Source organism: Euphorbia lathyris, chromosome 4, assembly GCF_963576675.1.
Source record: "Euphorbia lathyris chromosome 4, ddEupLath1.1, whole genome shotgun sequence".
Taxonomy (NCBI): Eukaryota; Viridiplantae; Streptophyta; class Magnoliopsida; order Malpighiales; family Euphorbiaceae; genus Euphorbia; species Euphorbia lathyris.
In genome coordinates this window covers 67,785,244-67,798,732 of record NC_088913.1, presented here as the reverse complement: position 1 = coordinate 67,798,732, position 13,489 = coordinate 67,785,244, and the positions used below count along the sequence as shown (strand labels likewise).

The window sequence follows — 13,489 nt, the reverse complement described above, 5'->3', positions numbered from 1 at the left end:
GTAGCTTCTGATAGGTTAGCAGGTCCTATCTTTGCGTGCTATTGTATTTATGAACATAAGGAGCGTACACTTAGAGTCCATCATTCTGATTGGTCAACGTGTCCTTTGATAAGACCTTTTAACTGACTACCTTCAGTCATACTGTAATGACCGAAGGATGGCTTCGATCAACACTCGAACCTCTCCTAATGGCCCTCCTTATACTGGGCTGAGGCTTACCTGAATATCATAATTCATAGTAGGCCCACTTGTTGTGAACCCAAATGAATTAATATTATAACAGTATATATATGTGTTATAATCAGAGTGGTTAAGAACCAACTTTTAAATACAAATGTAAAACTTTTCAAAATTAAGCTATATTATGTATAAGATTCTTAACATGTAAAAAAATTGTCTAATAGAAAAAATTAGATTGAAAGGCCTAACATGCTAAAAAAATTAGAAATTTGGATTCAATGAGTACCTAACAGACAAAAAAAAAAAAGAATTTTGAATTTAGAGAGTCTAACAGGAAAAAAATGGATTTAAAGAGGACCTAACAGAATCTGGACTAATTTTGGAGTACTAATTCAGCACCTAATCATTAATTCTTGGAAATAAGAGGGCTAGAACCACCATAGTCTCAAATTTCCTGCAGATAGAAGGGCTGAAACTACTCGTGGTCATGGTGGTTCTGGTGGTCGGAGAGACCCACCGACTCCCCTGTCTCCGCCTCTGGTCATATGCAGATCTATAGGAGAATTAAGGAATCGACTTAGTTGTTGTGTAACGAAAGAAATGTATGGCCTACTGAGTCCTTAATATAATAGGCTTCCAATAAATCTTCTATCTAAAGAAGAATAGAGTGGTGGAGGAGAATCAAAAGTAACTCCACTTGGAATGAGACTATTGATAGAGTTTATATTAAATAATCATGCATCTGCCAACATATCAGAAATTTACTTGTGACAAATAAGAATACCATAAAGAGATCTAGTAATCTTAATCCCATAAAGAACTTAGCATGCCCAAGTTCTTAACAACAACTGTTACATTTAGTTCCTTCTTCACCTCTATGATAATTGCCTCCCTAACACTTGTAATGAGAGCATCAACATCGTAGATAACAATAGCAATAAAATTTACAGTTGTTTGTTTAATGAACAAACAGTAATCATGAAAAGGCTTTTTAAACCCCATATCCACTAACTTCCTTATAAACTTTCTATTCTACTTTCTACCAGTTTGTTTTAGCCCATACAAAGACTTGGTTAACTTACTCGCCTTCCCTGGTTGTGCTTTAGTATAACATGTTTGAGGTTCAAGGTAGATATCTTCATATACATAACCATTCAAGTAGGCATTATTAATGTCAATGCAATTGCGAGGAAAACCCTAACTATGACAGTCTTAGCAATAGGAGAGTATCTCTCGGTATAGTCAACCTCAAAAATTTGATTGTAACCTTTAGCTACCAAACGAGCCTTATATCTCTCAAATGTAGCATCAACCTTATATTTGACATGAAATAACCATTTAGAAGTGATAGGATTCTTATTAGGGGGGAGGGTAATAAGAGCCTAAGTTTGGTTTGTTTTTAATGTATGTAATTCATGAGTTTGAGAGTACATTTCTTAAGATACAGAATTTTTCGGTTTCAAGATTGTAGATTTTGTGTCCTTTCTGACAAGGGGGAGAAACCTATAAAAACTCCCTTATATGATCTTTGTTCAAACTTTTGTTTAAAGGATTTAATGTTGGCAATGTAGCATTGACAACTAAAACTCTAAGCGGTTTATAATGTGGATCTTTACCATATAGCTTAGCATAAGGATTTTGCCAATCTAAAATTCAAGTAGGTAGAGCATTGATGATTTGAGGTTCATGGAGCATAGATTTTCCCTGAAATTGAATTGGCAAGTGATGTTGAAAATTAAGGCTCTAGATACCTCAGTCAGGTGCCTACGTTTGCATTCTGAAAACCCCATTTTTTGTGGGGTATGAATACATGTTCTTTCATCAAAGATACCACAAGATTAAAAAAAATTCTAACATGTGTATTCATAAATTCTATGTCATTGTCAGTGCGAATAACCTTTATAAAAGTAGAAAAGTAAACTGAAACAAACTTAATGAAATGTCTAGGTTGATCAACAATAATAGTATTGGAAGCAAACGAAAATAACCATGTAACGCGAGAAAAATCATTCATTATTTTGAGCACAAAACGAGCTCCTATAATAGTAGACTACTTATAAGGCACACATACATCAATTCCAATACATTGGGCCTCACGGCTTTAAAACGCGTCTGCATGTATTGGATTCACATCATACTAATAAGCCTCAATCACTCCCTCTCCATTTCTGATGTGGGATTCAGTTCATTCCTTCCCCCATCGACGTCCCTTAGGGCCGCTCCTTGCTCAGGCCTTCTACCCCGGCGGCACCCACTCCGGACCGGGTCGTTACAGTAACATTAGGTATTTTATTTAAAACCTCATAAGAAGCATGCCCCAATCTACCATGTGAAAGGTGTGAACCAATATAGGAAGAAGAATCAATATTGGGTTGATGAGAAAAAGAACAAGTCTATGGATGTATTGTTAAATAGTGTCTGGTTGAAAGATGCAGAAGTCAAACTATACAAGTTATGATGGAATAGTCCTACAGTGAAAATTTGATTAATAGCTTGCTCTTGCAATAAGAAACACTTAAATTGAAAATGAAAAACAGTAGCACTCTCATTGAGTAATTGGCCCACATATAATAGATTGAATTGAAATATAAGAACATAAAGCACATTGTTCAACTTGAGATACTTGCTTAGGTGCATAATGCCAATCAAGCTTATAATTTGTGCTTGTCCATTTGGCATACACACTCGTTAGGTTTTAGACAAAACCTCTGCCTAAGAAAGATCTGAACACCTTTACACATATGTGTAGATGCTCTAAAATCTATAATCCATTCGAAATTGGAAAGAATAAAAACATAATTAATGCATACACATAAGTAACTAATGAATTTGGTACATCCTTACACCTATGAAGAATTCGCCTAGTGAGAAAAGAAAGACCACCTTGAGAGCTTGTCCAACTTGTGTGACTGGGTGCATCGATAGAGCGGGTGAGACATTGAGTCACATTGACTTAAGTTCTGTGGATGAGTTAGCTAGCCTCTCTCCTGATGGAGTTAAATCCAAGAAGGCGAATGATGTTGAGAAAGGGAAGAGCAATATTGAAAGTGAGGAAGTTGAGCAAATGTTCGAATGTGACAATTATGTGCCTTTCAACGAGCAACCTAAAGGGCTTCCACCTTTGGGGAAAATACCACATGACATAGCATGAGATCCGGGAGATAGTGCACCTAATATTACACATGTTAAATTAAGCTTTACAAAGGTGGATGAAGATTACCTTATCATGTCTCTCGATAGAATCGAGACTCCTAGTACCTATATTATGCAAAGGAATCAAGTTGCCCACTTGGTAAAATCTGAACTTATTCTTTTGTGCTTTGTTGAAATATATGTGTTGAGATCTTTGTTGTGTTTGTTGATGGAGAACCTATCCTATGAGGAGTCCATAAGCGATGATCTTGTGATGAAGAATGTGAGCTTCATTGAGTATTTTATGAAGGGAAATGACTTCCTAGAGGATATAGAAAAGATGGAAAAAATTCAAGACTTGTGGAATAATGGCCAAGTTAGTGAAGGAGCGAATCTTGAAGTCTCGAAATTGTTAGCCCAAAGCGATGAGGGAGCTGATACAAGTGTTCTTGGGCTCACCATGAAGTAAGTTGACAAGTGTCGTTAGGATATTCCATTTGATATCGTCCATGAGCGAGTCGAGGTTAAGCCTACCATTCGGGTTGATAACGCATGCATAGAAAAGTTCGGGAATGTTCAACTCAAAGTCATATTGGGGTTTTGAAGAGTGCTAATAGGATCACTCCTAATTGGGTTGATATATGTCGCTGGGACATTCCATTTAAGGTAGGCTATGAGCGGAAGAAGGTTGTGGCGACTCCTCAAATTAGTGATGTGGAGATCGAGAGAGCCCGGGGGTGGTCTGTTTGACATAATGTGGGGATTTAGAAGGGCATCCAAGCAATTGTTGGGAAGTGTTTTGACAAGCTTCGTGGAGATATACCATTCAACGCCGATAGAAATTGGGAGACGAGTGTCATGGAGGATGGGGATCGGGGCAAGACACAAGTTGAAATGTGGGGGAAGTTCGTGCGAAGAAGGCGGCTCCGGAGATATGTGGAATAGATTTCTTGAATTCATTTTGAACAACGCCTTGTTTCGATTTGAGAGCTTGAAGTCCACTACACGTGTATGCACTTAAAAAAATATCGTGTGTGTATTTAGTATAATGTCTTTGATATAATTGCACCTAAATCAATTTTCGGTAATTTAATTGACTAATTCTAATAGGAATAGGTAGCAATTTATCAATAGTATTTAGAGTTAAACCCTAAAAAAATTCTCATTTAAAAGAATTATTTTCAAACATGATAATAATTAGGAAATAATTCTCTAAACTGTTTTTAACGTTAAAAACAGTGTCATTACAACAAACCCACTGTTGTAATGAACTATTATGGTGCCTAAAGCGCTGAAATATGAATGTTTTTAATTATAAAATTAAAAACAACCTAAAAAAAAATTATTTCATAAATCATCTTTTTGGGTTAACCCTAATATTAGATTCCACATGAAATATTTGATATTCTTTATAAAGATTTTGAAGAAAATAAATCAATATAATAAAAAAAACTAATAACCACGGCTAACCATTTATTTGTTGATTGCAGCTTTGCAGGTGATTTATGGAGGATAGTCGGCTTACCGATCCCTCAATTTGGTGGACAAACTGTTGCAGATTGGCTATTGAGTGAATTGTGTACACCAGATCAAGACATGCTCATCCGGACGTGTTGTGCTTTAAAGACTATCTGGGAACACCGGAACCGGGTATTATGGCATATGGAATGGTGGCATGTGGACACCAGTTGGCAACTAGGAATTGAAGAGTGCCGCGAGTGGAGGGCGTTTCAGCGTGGAACCGGTGCCAGCCCCATGATTAGGCAGCGGCATCATGGCACGGTACATCCTAACCTGTCAATCGCAAATCAACGGCGTCGGCAGCCGCACTCAGCAGGTCCATCATGACTAACCCCGCAGATATTAACTAGACTCTCCTTTCCTGTTTCTGTTCCCTCTCTGAAATGGAAGCCCCAGTGTTAGGTTCAATTAAATGTAATGTTGACGGGGCGTTGTTCATGGAGGAGGGGTGTTGTGGGATGGGAGCAGTGATCAGGGATGCAATGAGAGCATTTTTATTCTGTAGCAGCAGCTGTGTAGGGAGCCTCAAGTGGTCGAGGCATTAGCATTAAGAACTACTATGATTTGGTTGATGGCTTTGCATTACACACATGTTGAATTTGAGTCAGATGCGAAACTAGTTGTAGATGCGATTCTGTCAAGCAAAAGAGACATCTCGAAGTTTGGATCTCTTATTCATGATTGTAGATTTATTTTAGGATCCGACCCCAATTTTAAATTGTCATTTATTCCTCGTTTAGCGAATAGGGCTGCTCATTTGGTAGCTCGGCAGGTCTATTCCAATACTAGTGATTTTATATTTTCCGAAGTACCGGAATGGTTGTTAAACACTATTATTGAGGATGCGAATCCTATTGATTTATGAGATTTCCGATTTTTGGGTTAAAAAAAAAAGAATGATTATTTTCTTTTTTTGGTAAGAAGGGAAGAAAAAAAAACAAACAAACAAAAACCTAACCCGGGATCAGTCTAGGAAGACTGACCCCAATCCTATCCTCAAGAAGAGAAGGTAACAGAAAAGAAGGAGGAACGGAAAGGGTAGAAACACCTAACATCCCCCCATGCCCAGCAGCTGCTAAGCGATCCGCCACGCGGTTTTGCTCCCTATAAATATGGGAGAAGGTAAGAGAATCGAAGGCAGGACGAAGCCTCAAGATGGCTTTAATGAGATTCTGACTCTTAAGACAAACAGCCTGTCTATCCGAAATCCTGTTGATAGCCTCCAAATTGTCAGACTCCACCGAAAGTCTTTTAACACCCATGCGAATGGCGAGTTTAATGCCAGACAAGATCCCCCAGAGCTCTGCAGTAAAGGAGGAGCTCGTACCTAAGTTATGGGTAAACCCAGCCAGCCAGGCGCCACCAGCATCCCGAAGAACTCCACCAGCAGCAATTCTGCCATTAGCTGACGTGGCTGCGATGCATAGGTTAGATAATCACATCTTACTGTGAGGCCTACCGCAGCAAAGAGCTATCAAAAACAGAGAAACATATTGCGTAAACAATTGCAATCTCGAAGAAACAGCGGAAACGTGTCCTATGGAAACGACATCGTCAAGTATTACGCCAAAATCCTAATTCTAGCTGGATACTACCAGTTTCGGTTCAATTAGTTTTTCTCTCCGACTAGATCATCGATCCAACCTTAACCCCCCCTCTCAATTATATATCTATATATAGAGATTAATGCGTATATCTTTGAAATCGTAGTATTCCCTCTTCTAAACAGGTAATTTCACTTAATCATTGGGTTTTGATCTTATAGGTGAAAATTAGACCTTCTCTTTCCTTTGATTTTGAATTTATGATTATGAGGTGACTTTCAGATCTGAATTGGTGGTGGGGTGGGGTATGGTCTTGGTGATTCGGAGCTTTCTGTACTTTTCGTGTTTTTGAAGTTTTAGTCTGCTTTTATTATTTCGATCATCAGTTGGTGCATTGCAGTTTAATACTATAATTTTTTGGTTACGTTTTCTTTAAATTTTGGATTTTATTGAAGTTCGTATGTTGCAGTTCAGTTCCTTATATAAAGCTCCTAGCTTTCAATCAATTTCTTTCAAATATTCTTTAAGTATTTAGCATTGTTCAGGTGAAAACATGGTTCCTTAACTGAGTTTTAATGAACATACTTTTGGGGGTATGCGTAAATTAATGGTGAATTAAGAAGTTTGTTTCCTTGTAGTGATCAGGAATTAGACAAGAATGGCCAAGGAAGTTTCTAATGGAGATCATAGCTCCTCAGCTAAGCCACCACCAACCCCTTCACCTTTGAGATTTTCCAAGTTCTTTCAGGTACAATATATGCATTCTATAGTTAATATAATTTAAGCTTCAGTTTAGGCTATTGCTGATATTGGCATTTGTGTCAATATGCGAAATTGCGACAATGCTTTTTGTGCAATGTAATGAAAGGAGTCGAAAAGGTTCTAAAATTTAACACTGCCAGAGGTCAGAATTACCTTCTTAGCTTGTAACTGTATAAGATGTATTCTGAATCTCAATTGTTATTGTAAACTGATTTACTATTGTGGAAAAGTTCCGGTACTTGACATGGTTTTGTGCTTGAGATGAGATTAATCGTCTTTGTTTAAGTTGGTGCTTGAGATTAGTTTGCTCTTCGTTCTTCTTAGTGTTTTGTATAATCTGAGAGGACCTTGTTTTGTTGACAGTCAAACATGAGAATTTTGGTCACTGGAGGAGCTGGATTTATTGGCTCTCACCTCGTAGACAGGTTGATGGAAAACGAAAAGAATGAGGTAACTAACTGTTCAATATAAAATCTCTGGCTTATTCTTGTTCGCTTGCTGAAAAACGCATAACTTACGCGGTGTATCTATCTTTGCTCAGGTTGTTGTTGTGGATAACTACTTCACTGGCTCAAAGGACAATCTAAAGAAATGGATTGGTCATCCAAGATTTGAGCTCATGCGTCATGGTATTGCCTTTTTGGTCTTAAGTCGCCAACTGTTTCACACCCTATACCTGTAAGGTGTAATGCTAATTTCAAATGGATCCTGTTTTATGTTTCCACAGATGTCACCGAACCGTTGCTTATTGAGGTTGACCAAATATACCACCTTGCTTGCCCAGCATCTCCAATTTTCTACAAATACAATCCTGTAAAGGTATGAATATCTCATATCGCGCTCAATCTCTAACCAAAAGTTGCTCTTTTAATTCTGAGATTTGTTGATGTTGTGTCTTGAATGTTAAGCCTGAATTCACATGTAACTTCCTTATTCTTGACAGACCATAAAAACAAATGTGATGGGCACAATGAACATGTTGGGGCTTGCCAAGCGTGTTGGAGCAAGGTTTGAGAATATTCCCCTCTCTTAGTAATAGTCGGGTACATCGTTCTTATTTTACTAATGATATAATTATTTGGAACAGGATTTTGCTTACTTCAACTTCAGAGGTGTACGGAGATCCACTTATACATCCCCAAGATGAGAGCTATTGGGGAAATGTGAACCCAATTGGTATGCTTAAATTTTTTTCTTTTTGTATGTACAATGTTTGGATTCACACAACTGCACTGACTATGAGAAGATGATCTATTGCTCGAGTCGTTTGCATAACTATGTTTGGATTCACACAACAATGTTTGTATTTTAACTTACTTTTTTGCAACTGAGTGATTAATTGATTACATTTTACGCAAGTTCAGTTCAGGGAGCTAACTTGACATTTTATGCAAGTTGAGGGGGCCCACTGGGACACTTTGAAAGTTCAGGGGCCAATCAACCTTTTTGGACAAGTTTAGGGGACAACTGATGTATTAATCCTTTAAACACTAAAAAATGTGATTACTGATGGGATATATGGAGTTGATGATGAATTAGTTAGATTACTGGCCAACTCTAATAGTAATGTAATTGAAGATTCTTCACACGGAACCTTTCCAATGCTTATAAGCGAAATTTATGTATAATAGATCTTTTTACAGCTTAAGTAGCAAATGTGCTATAGGTACAAAACATAAACTACGTGTTTTTCTACAATGAACGTACACATTATTGAGCTGGTTAAATTTTACAGGAGTCCGGAGTTGTTATGATGAGGGAAAGCGAGTGGCTGAAACTTTGATGTTTGATTATCACAGACAGCATGGAATTGGTAAATGACTTATTTTTCTATTCGTCGTTGTTGTCTTGTTTTTAGTGTAAAGGATATGTTCTTACCAATAGATTCTCTATCAGAGATAAGAATTGCTAGAATTTTCAACACTTATGGACCGCGCATGAACATTGATGATGGGCGCGTTGTCAGCAATTTCATAGCCCAAGCAATTCGGTAAGTGATTTAATTCAGTTCACTTTTTTAATGATGGTGTCTTGCTACAACATGCAACTTATCATCAAGTGCTTTAACAATAATTACAGTAACGAGTCATTGACGGTTCAAGCACCCGGAACACAAACCAGAAGTTTCTGTTATGTATCCGACATGGTACGTGAGAATTCGGACATCATGTTCTTTCATGGATGAAATTGAATAATATACTGGGTGTTAAATCATTATCTTCCTCTCAAATTTCATGTTTGTTCTTAAAGGTTGATGGCCTTATTCGACTAATGCAAGGAGAGAACACCGGGCCAATCAACATTGGAAACCCTGGTAACTATTGAAAATCTGAAGCAAAATAATTTGGGATTCTTTGACGCAGTTAACGAGTAAAGATTTCCTCTTACAGATTCTAATTTTTTTTTCAAATGTTTCAGGTGAATTTACTATGCTTGAACTTGCTGAGACTGTGAAGGAGGTTAGTTTGAGTTTTCCCGTCCGCATCCTCTTCTTTTCTTTGATATACATGCAACATTACTTATAAATCTGGCTATTATTATCGGCGACTACTCTTACCAGATTAACAAAATCTGGTAAGAGTATAAATCTGGCTATTATTATCGGCAACATTACAACTTTAACTTCCAAACTCTAACCAGATTAACAAAATCTTATGCTGATGATATTTATAGTAACTGTACTGATGAGCCATGACTAATGATGCATTGCAGCTTATCAATCCTGAAGTGGAGATTGTATCGGTGGAAAACACACCAGATGATCCTCGACAAAGGAAGCCGGACATCACAAAAGCAAAGGAGTTGCTAGGATGGGAACCTAAGATCAAGCTACGCGAGGGTCTTCCCCTCATGGAGGATGATTTCAGACTGAGGCTTGGAGTGCCCAGAAATAAGTGAATTGCGTGCTACTGACATTCTACAGAATTACACAATACGGAGACCATTTGGAAAATGATTCGATTAGTAATTCTCAGCTCAGCTTCCTGTTCCGTTTATATATCGTGTTTCTTTTTAATTGTTTGTGCTCTTTTAATTAAGGTAGGAGTTCATGTATAAACTATATATTATTGTCCAATGAGGCATTGGTTCAAGTTTCTAATATCATGAATAAGTTCATTCGTTAACCTCCAGTTTTAATTTCTTATTGACTAATATGTGATTGCTGGAGAAATTATTCTTTGTTGTCTAAACGAGTGTATATAATACAAGTGCGTTTAATATATAGAGCAAATTCAATTGTGTGTTCTACTGGAATTTCAAGCTAAAATCATTGAGCTGGACTTTCAACTTGGAAGCTCAACTCATTTCAAGCAACGTTCACTTATATGAATATATAATAAAATCAAGGCATAATATCCATTTGGCTTCCTAAACTAAGGTTTTAAAGTCAATTAAGACTTTAAACTGTTAAAATCATTAATCAAGTCTTTGAACTAATTAAATATCATCAGTTTAGTCTATATTCTAAATAAAAATCATCAATTGAGGTCTCATGGAAAATCATTCGGTTGAACAGTTTCGAACTCTTTTTGAACTAACACGGTCTATATCAAACTCTTTGCTATCACAAGTATCTCTAGCACTTGTATCTGGTAGAGGTGTTAATTTCTGTATAACATGATTTATTAGTGTTTGGCTCTTTTGTGGGAAATTGCGGGCGTGCCAGATAATTATAGTATTATCAAACTATGGAATGAAATTGAGTTCGCTTTCTAACTTCTAAATATCAAACGACTGTAAGAATTAAAGAGACCGAAAATTCCTAAAGATTCGATTATCAAAACGATACCGACCTTACAGAAAATGATTGAACAACAAATAAAAATAAAAATGTACTGGAAGCTTGAATGAACTTGAACTTGAATGAAAATTGAATCTAAGGGAATAACTAAGAATTGTAAAAAGCTGAAGTCTAGAGATAATTTGTTAGAGTTTTTGCTTGGGTTTGTTGAGTTGTTTGATTGGTTGATTGGGCAGTTGTCATCGTGGTTTCTCCTTTTATAGACGCTGGAGATAACTTCCTGCTTCTTTCCACTAATCCACGTTCTCCACCACATTGAGTAACCGCTCAATTTCGACTTCCACTATGAATTGATTTTCACGCTTTCTATTTTTCCTGTTTTTCAATTGGCTCATAAAAACACGTTAAAATACTAATTGGTTCTTGGTTCTCCTAAGTTTATTTCAAGTTTCCCCTGATGTCCACTATAGGAAGTTGGTTTCCCACGAGGTACACTATGGTTTCCCCTGATGTCCACTATAGGAAGTTGGTTTCCCACGAGGTACACTATGGTTTCCCCCAAGGTACACCATGGTTTCCCTTAAGGTACACTATGGTTTCCCACGAGGTACATCATGGTTTCCCCGAAGGTACACTACATACCCCTGAGGTACACTATATAGGAAGTTGGTACACTATTTTAGATGCTTCCCCTGAGGGAAACCGAGGTTCACTCTAGGAAATCCTAAATCAATGGAAAATATGAAAAGTTTCCCGAAATGAAAAGTTTCCTAAACAGACCTTTTAAGAAAAAGTTTCCTAAAATGTTCTTTTAAGAAAAAGTTTCCTAAAAAGAAAAGTTTATCCCATGAAAAAGAGTAAACCATGGTATGCAATAAAAAAAACTTTATTTTTGGTGCAAACAATTGCCCCCCTCAAGCATGAATTTGAGGAACGTAAATTTCATGCTTGATTCTTCAAAAGCCATGGTGTCAACTTTTAAAAGTGTTGCATGATAACTCTTTAGGTGACACAAAATATATAGGCCGTGGAGTCGGCATTTGTATCACCTTCATACTAATATCTCATTTCCTCAATCAGAGGAATTCTCACCAGCCTCAACTTCACCTCCTACTTCTCCCTTGACTTAGCATCTCATCGCTGCTTTTTTTTTCTTGGCTTGTGAAACTCAAAGTGGCCAACTTGACGGAGGCCATACTCACATAGTTTTTGGACAGCTTCTCGGATGATCTTCGCAGTAACTAGGGGAATCTGTTGAGGGTTGCCAATCTGTTGGTGAACATAAGGCACATTAGGAATTCTAGTGTTTCTCTCATTTCCTCTATGGTTGCCCCCCCATCTCTCCAATGATATGGTGGCCTCCTGTCTCCTCGTGATATGAAGCTGTATGGGAGGTAGGATTAGTGTTTTCAAAACATTGAGAAGCAGGTGACTTACTAGAATTTTCTTGGCCTGCAGAACTAGCGGCCTTATTTGAGACAACTTCCTCCCTCAAAGGTGGAATCTGATACTTCTCAGCGATGGACACACCACATCCTTCATTGGACTCCAATGAGCCTTGAGGAACATGGTTTCCTCCACTCTTGATGTCCCCTGGCTGTGATGGCTTCTCGAGTATCTTGTCCATCTTCTGATTCATATCGCTCCTTAGAGCTTCCAGATTCTTTTCAATGGAATTGAAATGTCTATGCAAGAATTGAGAATTTTGGATCTCTCCAGAGATCCAAGTGTGTCTTCTGGGGTTAACATTATTTTCCCTTCAATTCCTCCCACCATATGTGGAACATTGCATGTTGCCATGATCTCTTCTTCTTTAGAGTTGGCTACTACAAGATCTTTGCTTTTCTTATCATTTTCCTTTGGCGGTATTGTGATTCGGGTCCCACTGGGCGTGCCAATTTTTGTTTGGCTCTTTTGTGGGAAATTGCGGGCGTGCCAGATAATTATAGTATTATCAAACTATGGAATGAAATTGAGTGCGCTTTCTAACTTCTAAATATCAAACGAATGTAAGAATTAAAGAGACCGAAAATTCCTAAAGATTCGATTATCAAAACGATACCGACCTTACAGAAAATGATTGAACAACAAATAAAAATAAAAATGTACTGAAAGCTTGAATGAACTTGAACTTGAATGAAAATTGAATCTAAGGGAATAACTAAGAATTGTAAAAAGCTGAAGTCTAGAGGTAATTTGCTAGAGTTTTTGCTTGGGTTTGTTGAGTTGTTTGATTGGTTGATTGGGCAGTTGTCATCGTGGTTTCTCCTTTTATAGACGCTGGAGGTAACTTCCTGCTTCTTTCCACTAATCCACGTTCTCCACCACATTGAGTAACCACTCAATTTCGACTTCCACTATGAATTGATTTTCACGCTTTCTATTTTTCCTGTTTTTCAATTGGCTCATAAAAACACGTTAAAATATTAATTGGCTCTTGGTTCTCCTAAGTTTACTTCAAGTTTCCCCTGATGTCCACTATAGGAAGTTGGTTTCCCACGAGGTACACTATGGTTTCCCCTGATGTCCACTATAGGAAGTTGGTTTCCCACGAGGTACACTATGGTTTCCCCTGATGTCCACTATAGGAAGTTGGTTTCCCACGAGG

At 37.5% G+C, this 13,489-nt stretch overlaps 1 protein-coding gene across 1 annotated transcript; it reads left to right on the top strand.

Annotated features, from left to right (window-relative positions):
• Positions 1-6,350: 6,350 nt before the first annotated feature.
• Positions 6,351-10,264, top strand: LOC136226451 (UDP-glucuronic acid decarboxylase 5-like). The gene is made up of 13 exons (XM_066014940.1): positions 6,351-6,562; positions 7,016-7,125; positions 7,503-7,589; positions 7,681-7,768; positions 7,867-7,958; positions 8,083-8,147; positions 8,227-8,315; positions 8,875-8,952; positions 9,036-9,129; positions 9,219-9,285; positions 9,390-9,453; positions 9,558-9,598; positions 9,852-10,264. The coding sequence occupies exons 2-13, from the start codon at positions 7,036-7,038 to the stop codon at positions 10,035-10,037; spliced, it is 1,041 nt and encodes a 346-aa protein (XP_065871012.1). The 5' UTR covers positions 6,351-6,562; positions 7,016-7,035; the 3' UTR covers positions 10,038-10,264.
• The last annotated feature ends 3,225 nt before the right edge of the window (positions 10,265-13,489 follow it).

Excerpts from the sequence above, each read along its gene's own strand:
- LOC136226451 (XM_066014940.1), top strand. The coding sequence starts at position 7,036 with ATGGCCAAGGAAGTTTCTAATGGAGATCATAGCTCCTCAGCTAAGCCA. Across the intron at positions 7,590-7,680 it reads TGGAAAACGAAAAGAATGAG|GTTGTTGTTGTGGATAACTA; the intron begins GTAACTAACTGT and ends ATCTTTGCTCAG. Across the intron at positions 8,316-8,874 it reads GGGAAATGTGAACCCAATTG|GAGTCCGGAGTTGTTATGAT; the intron begins GTATGCTTAAAT and ends TAAATTTTACAG.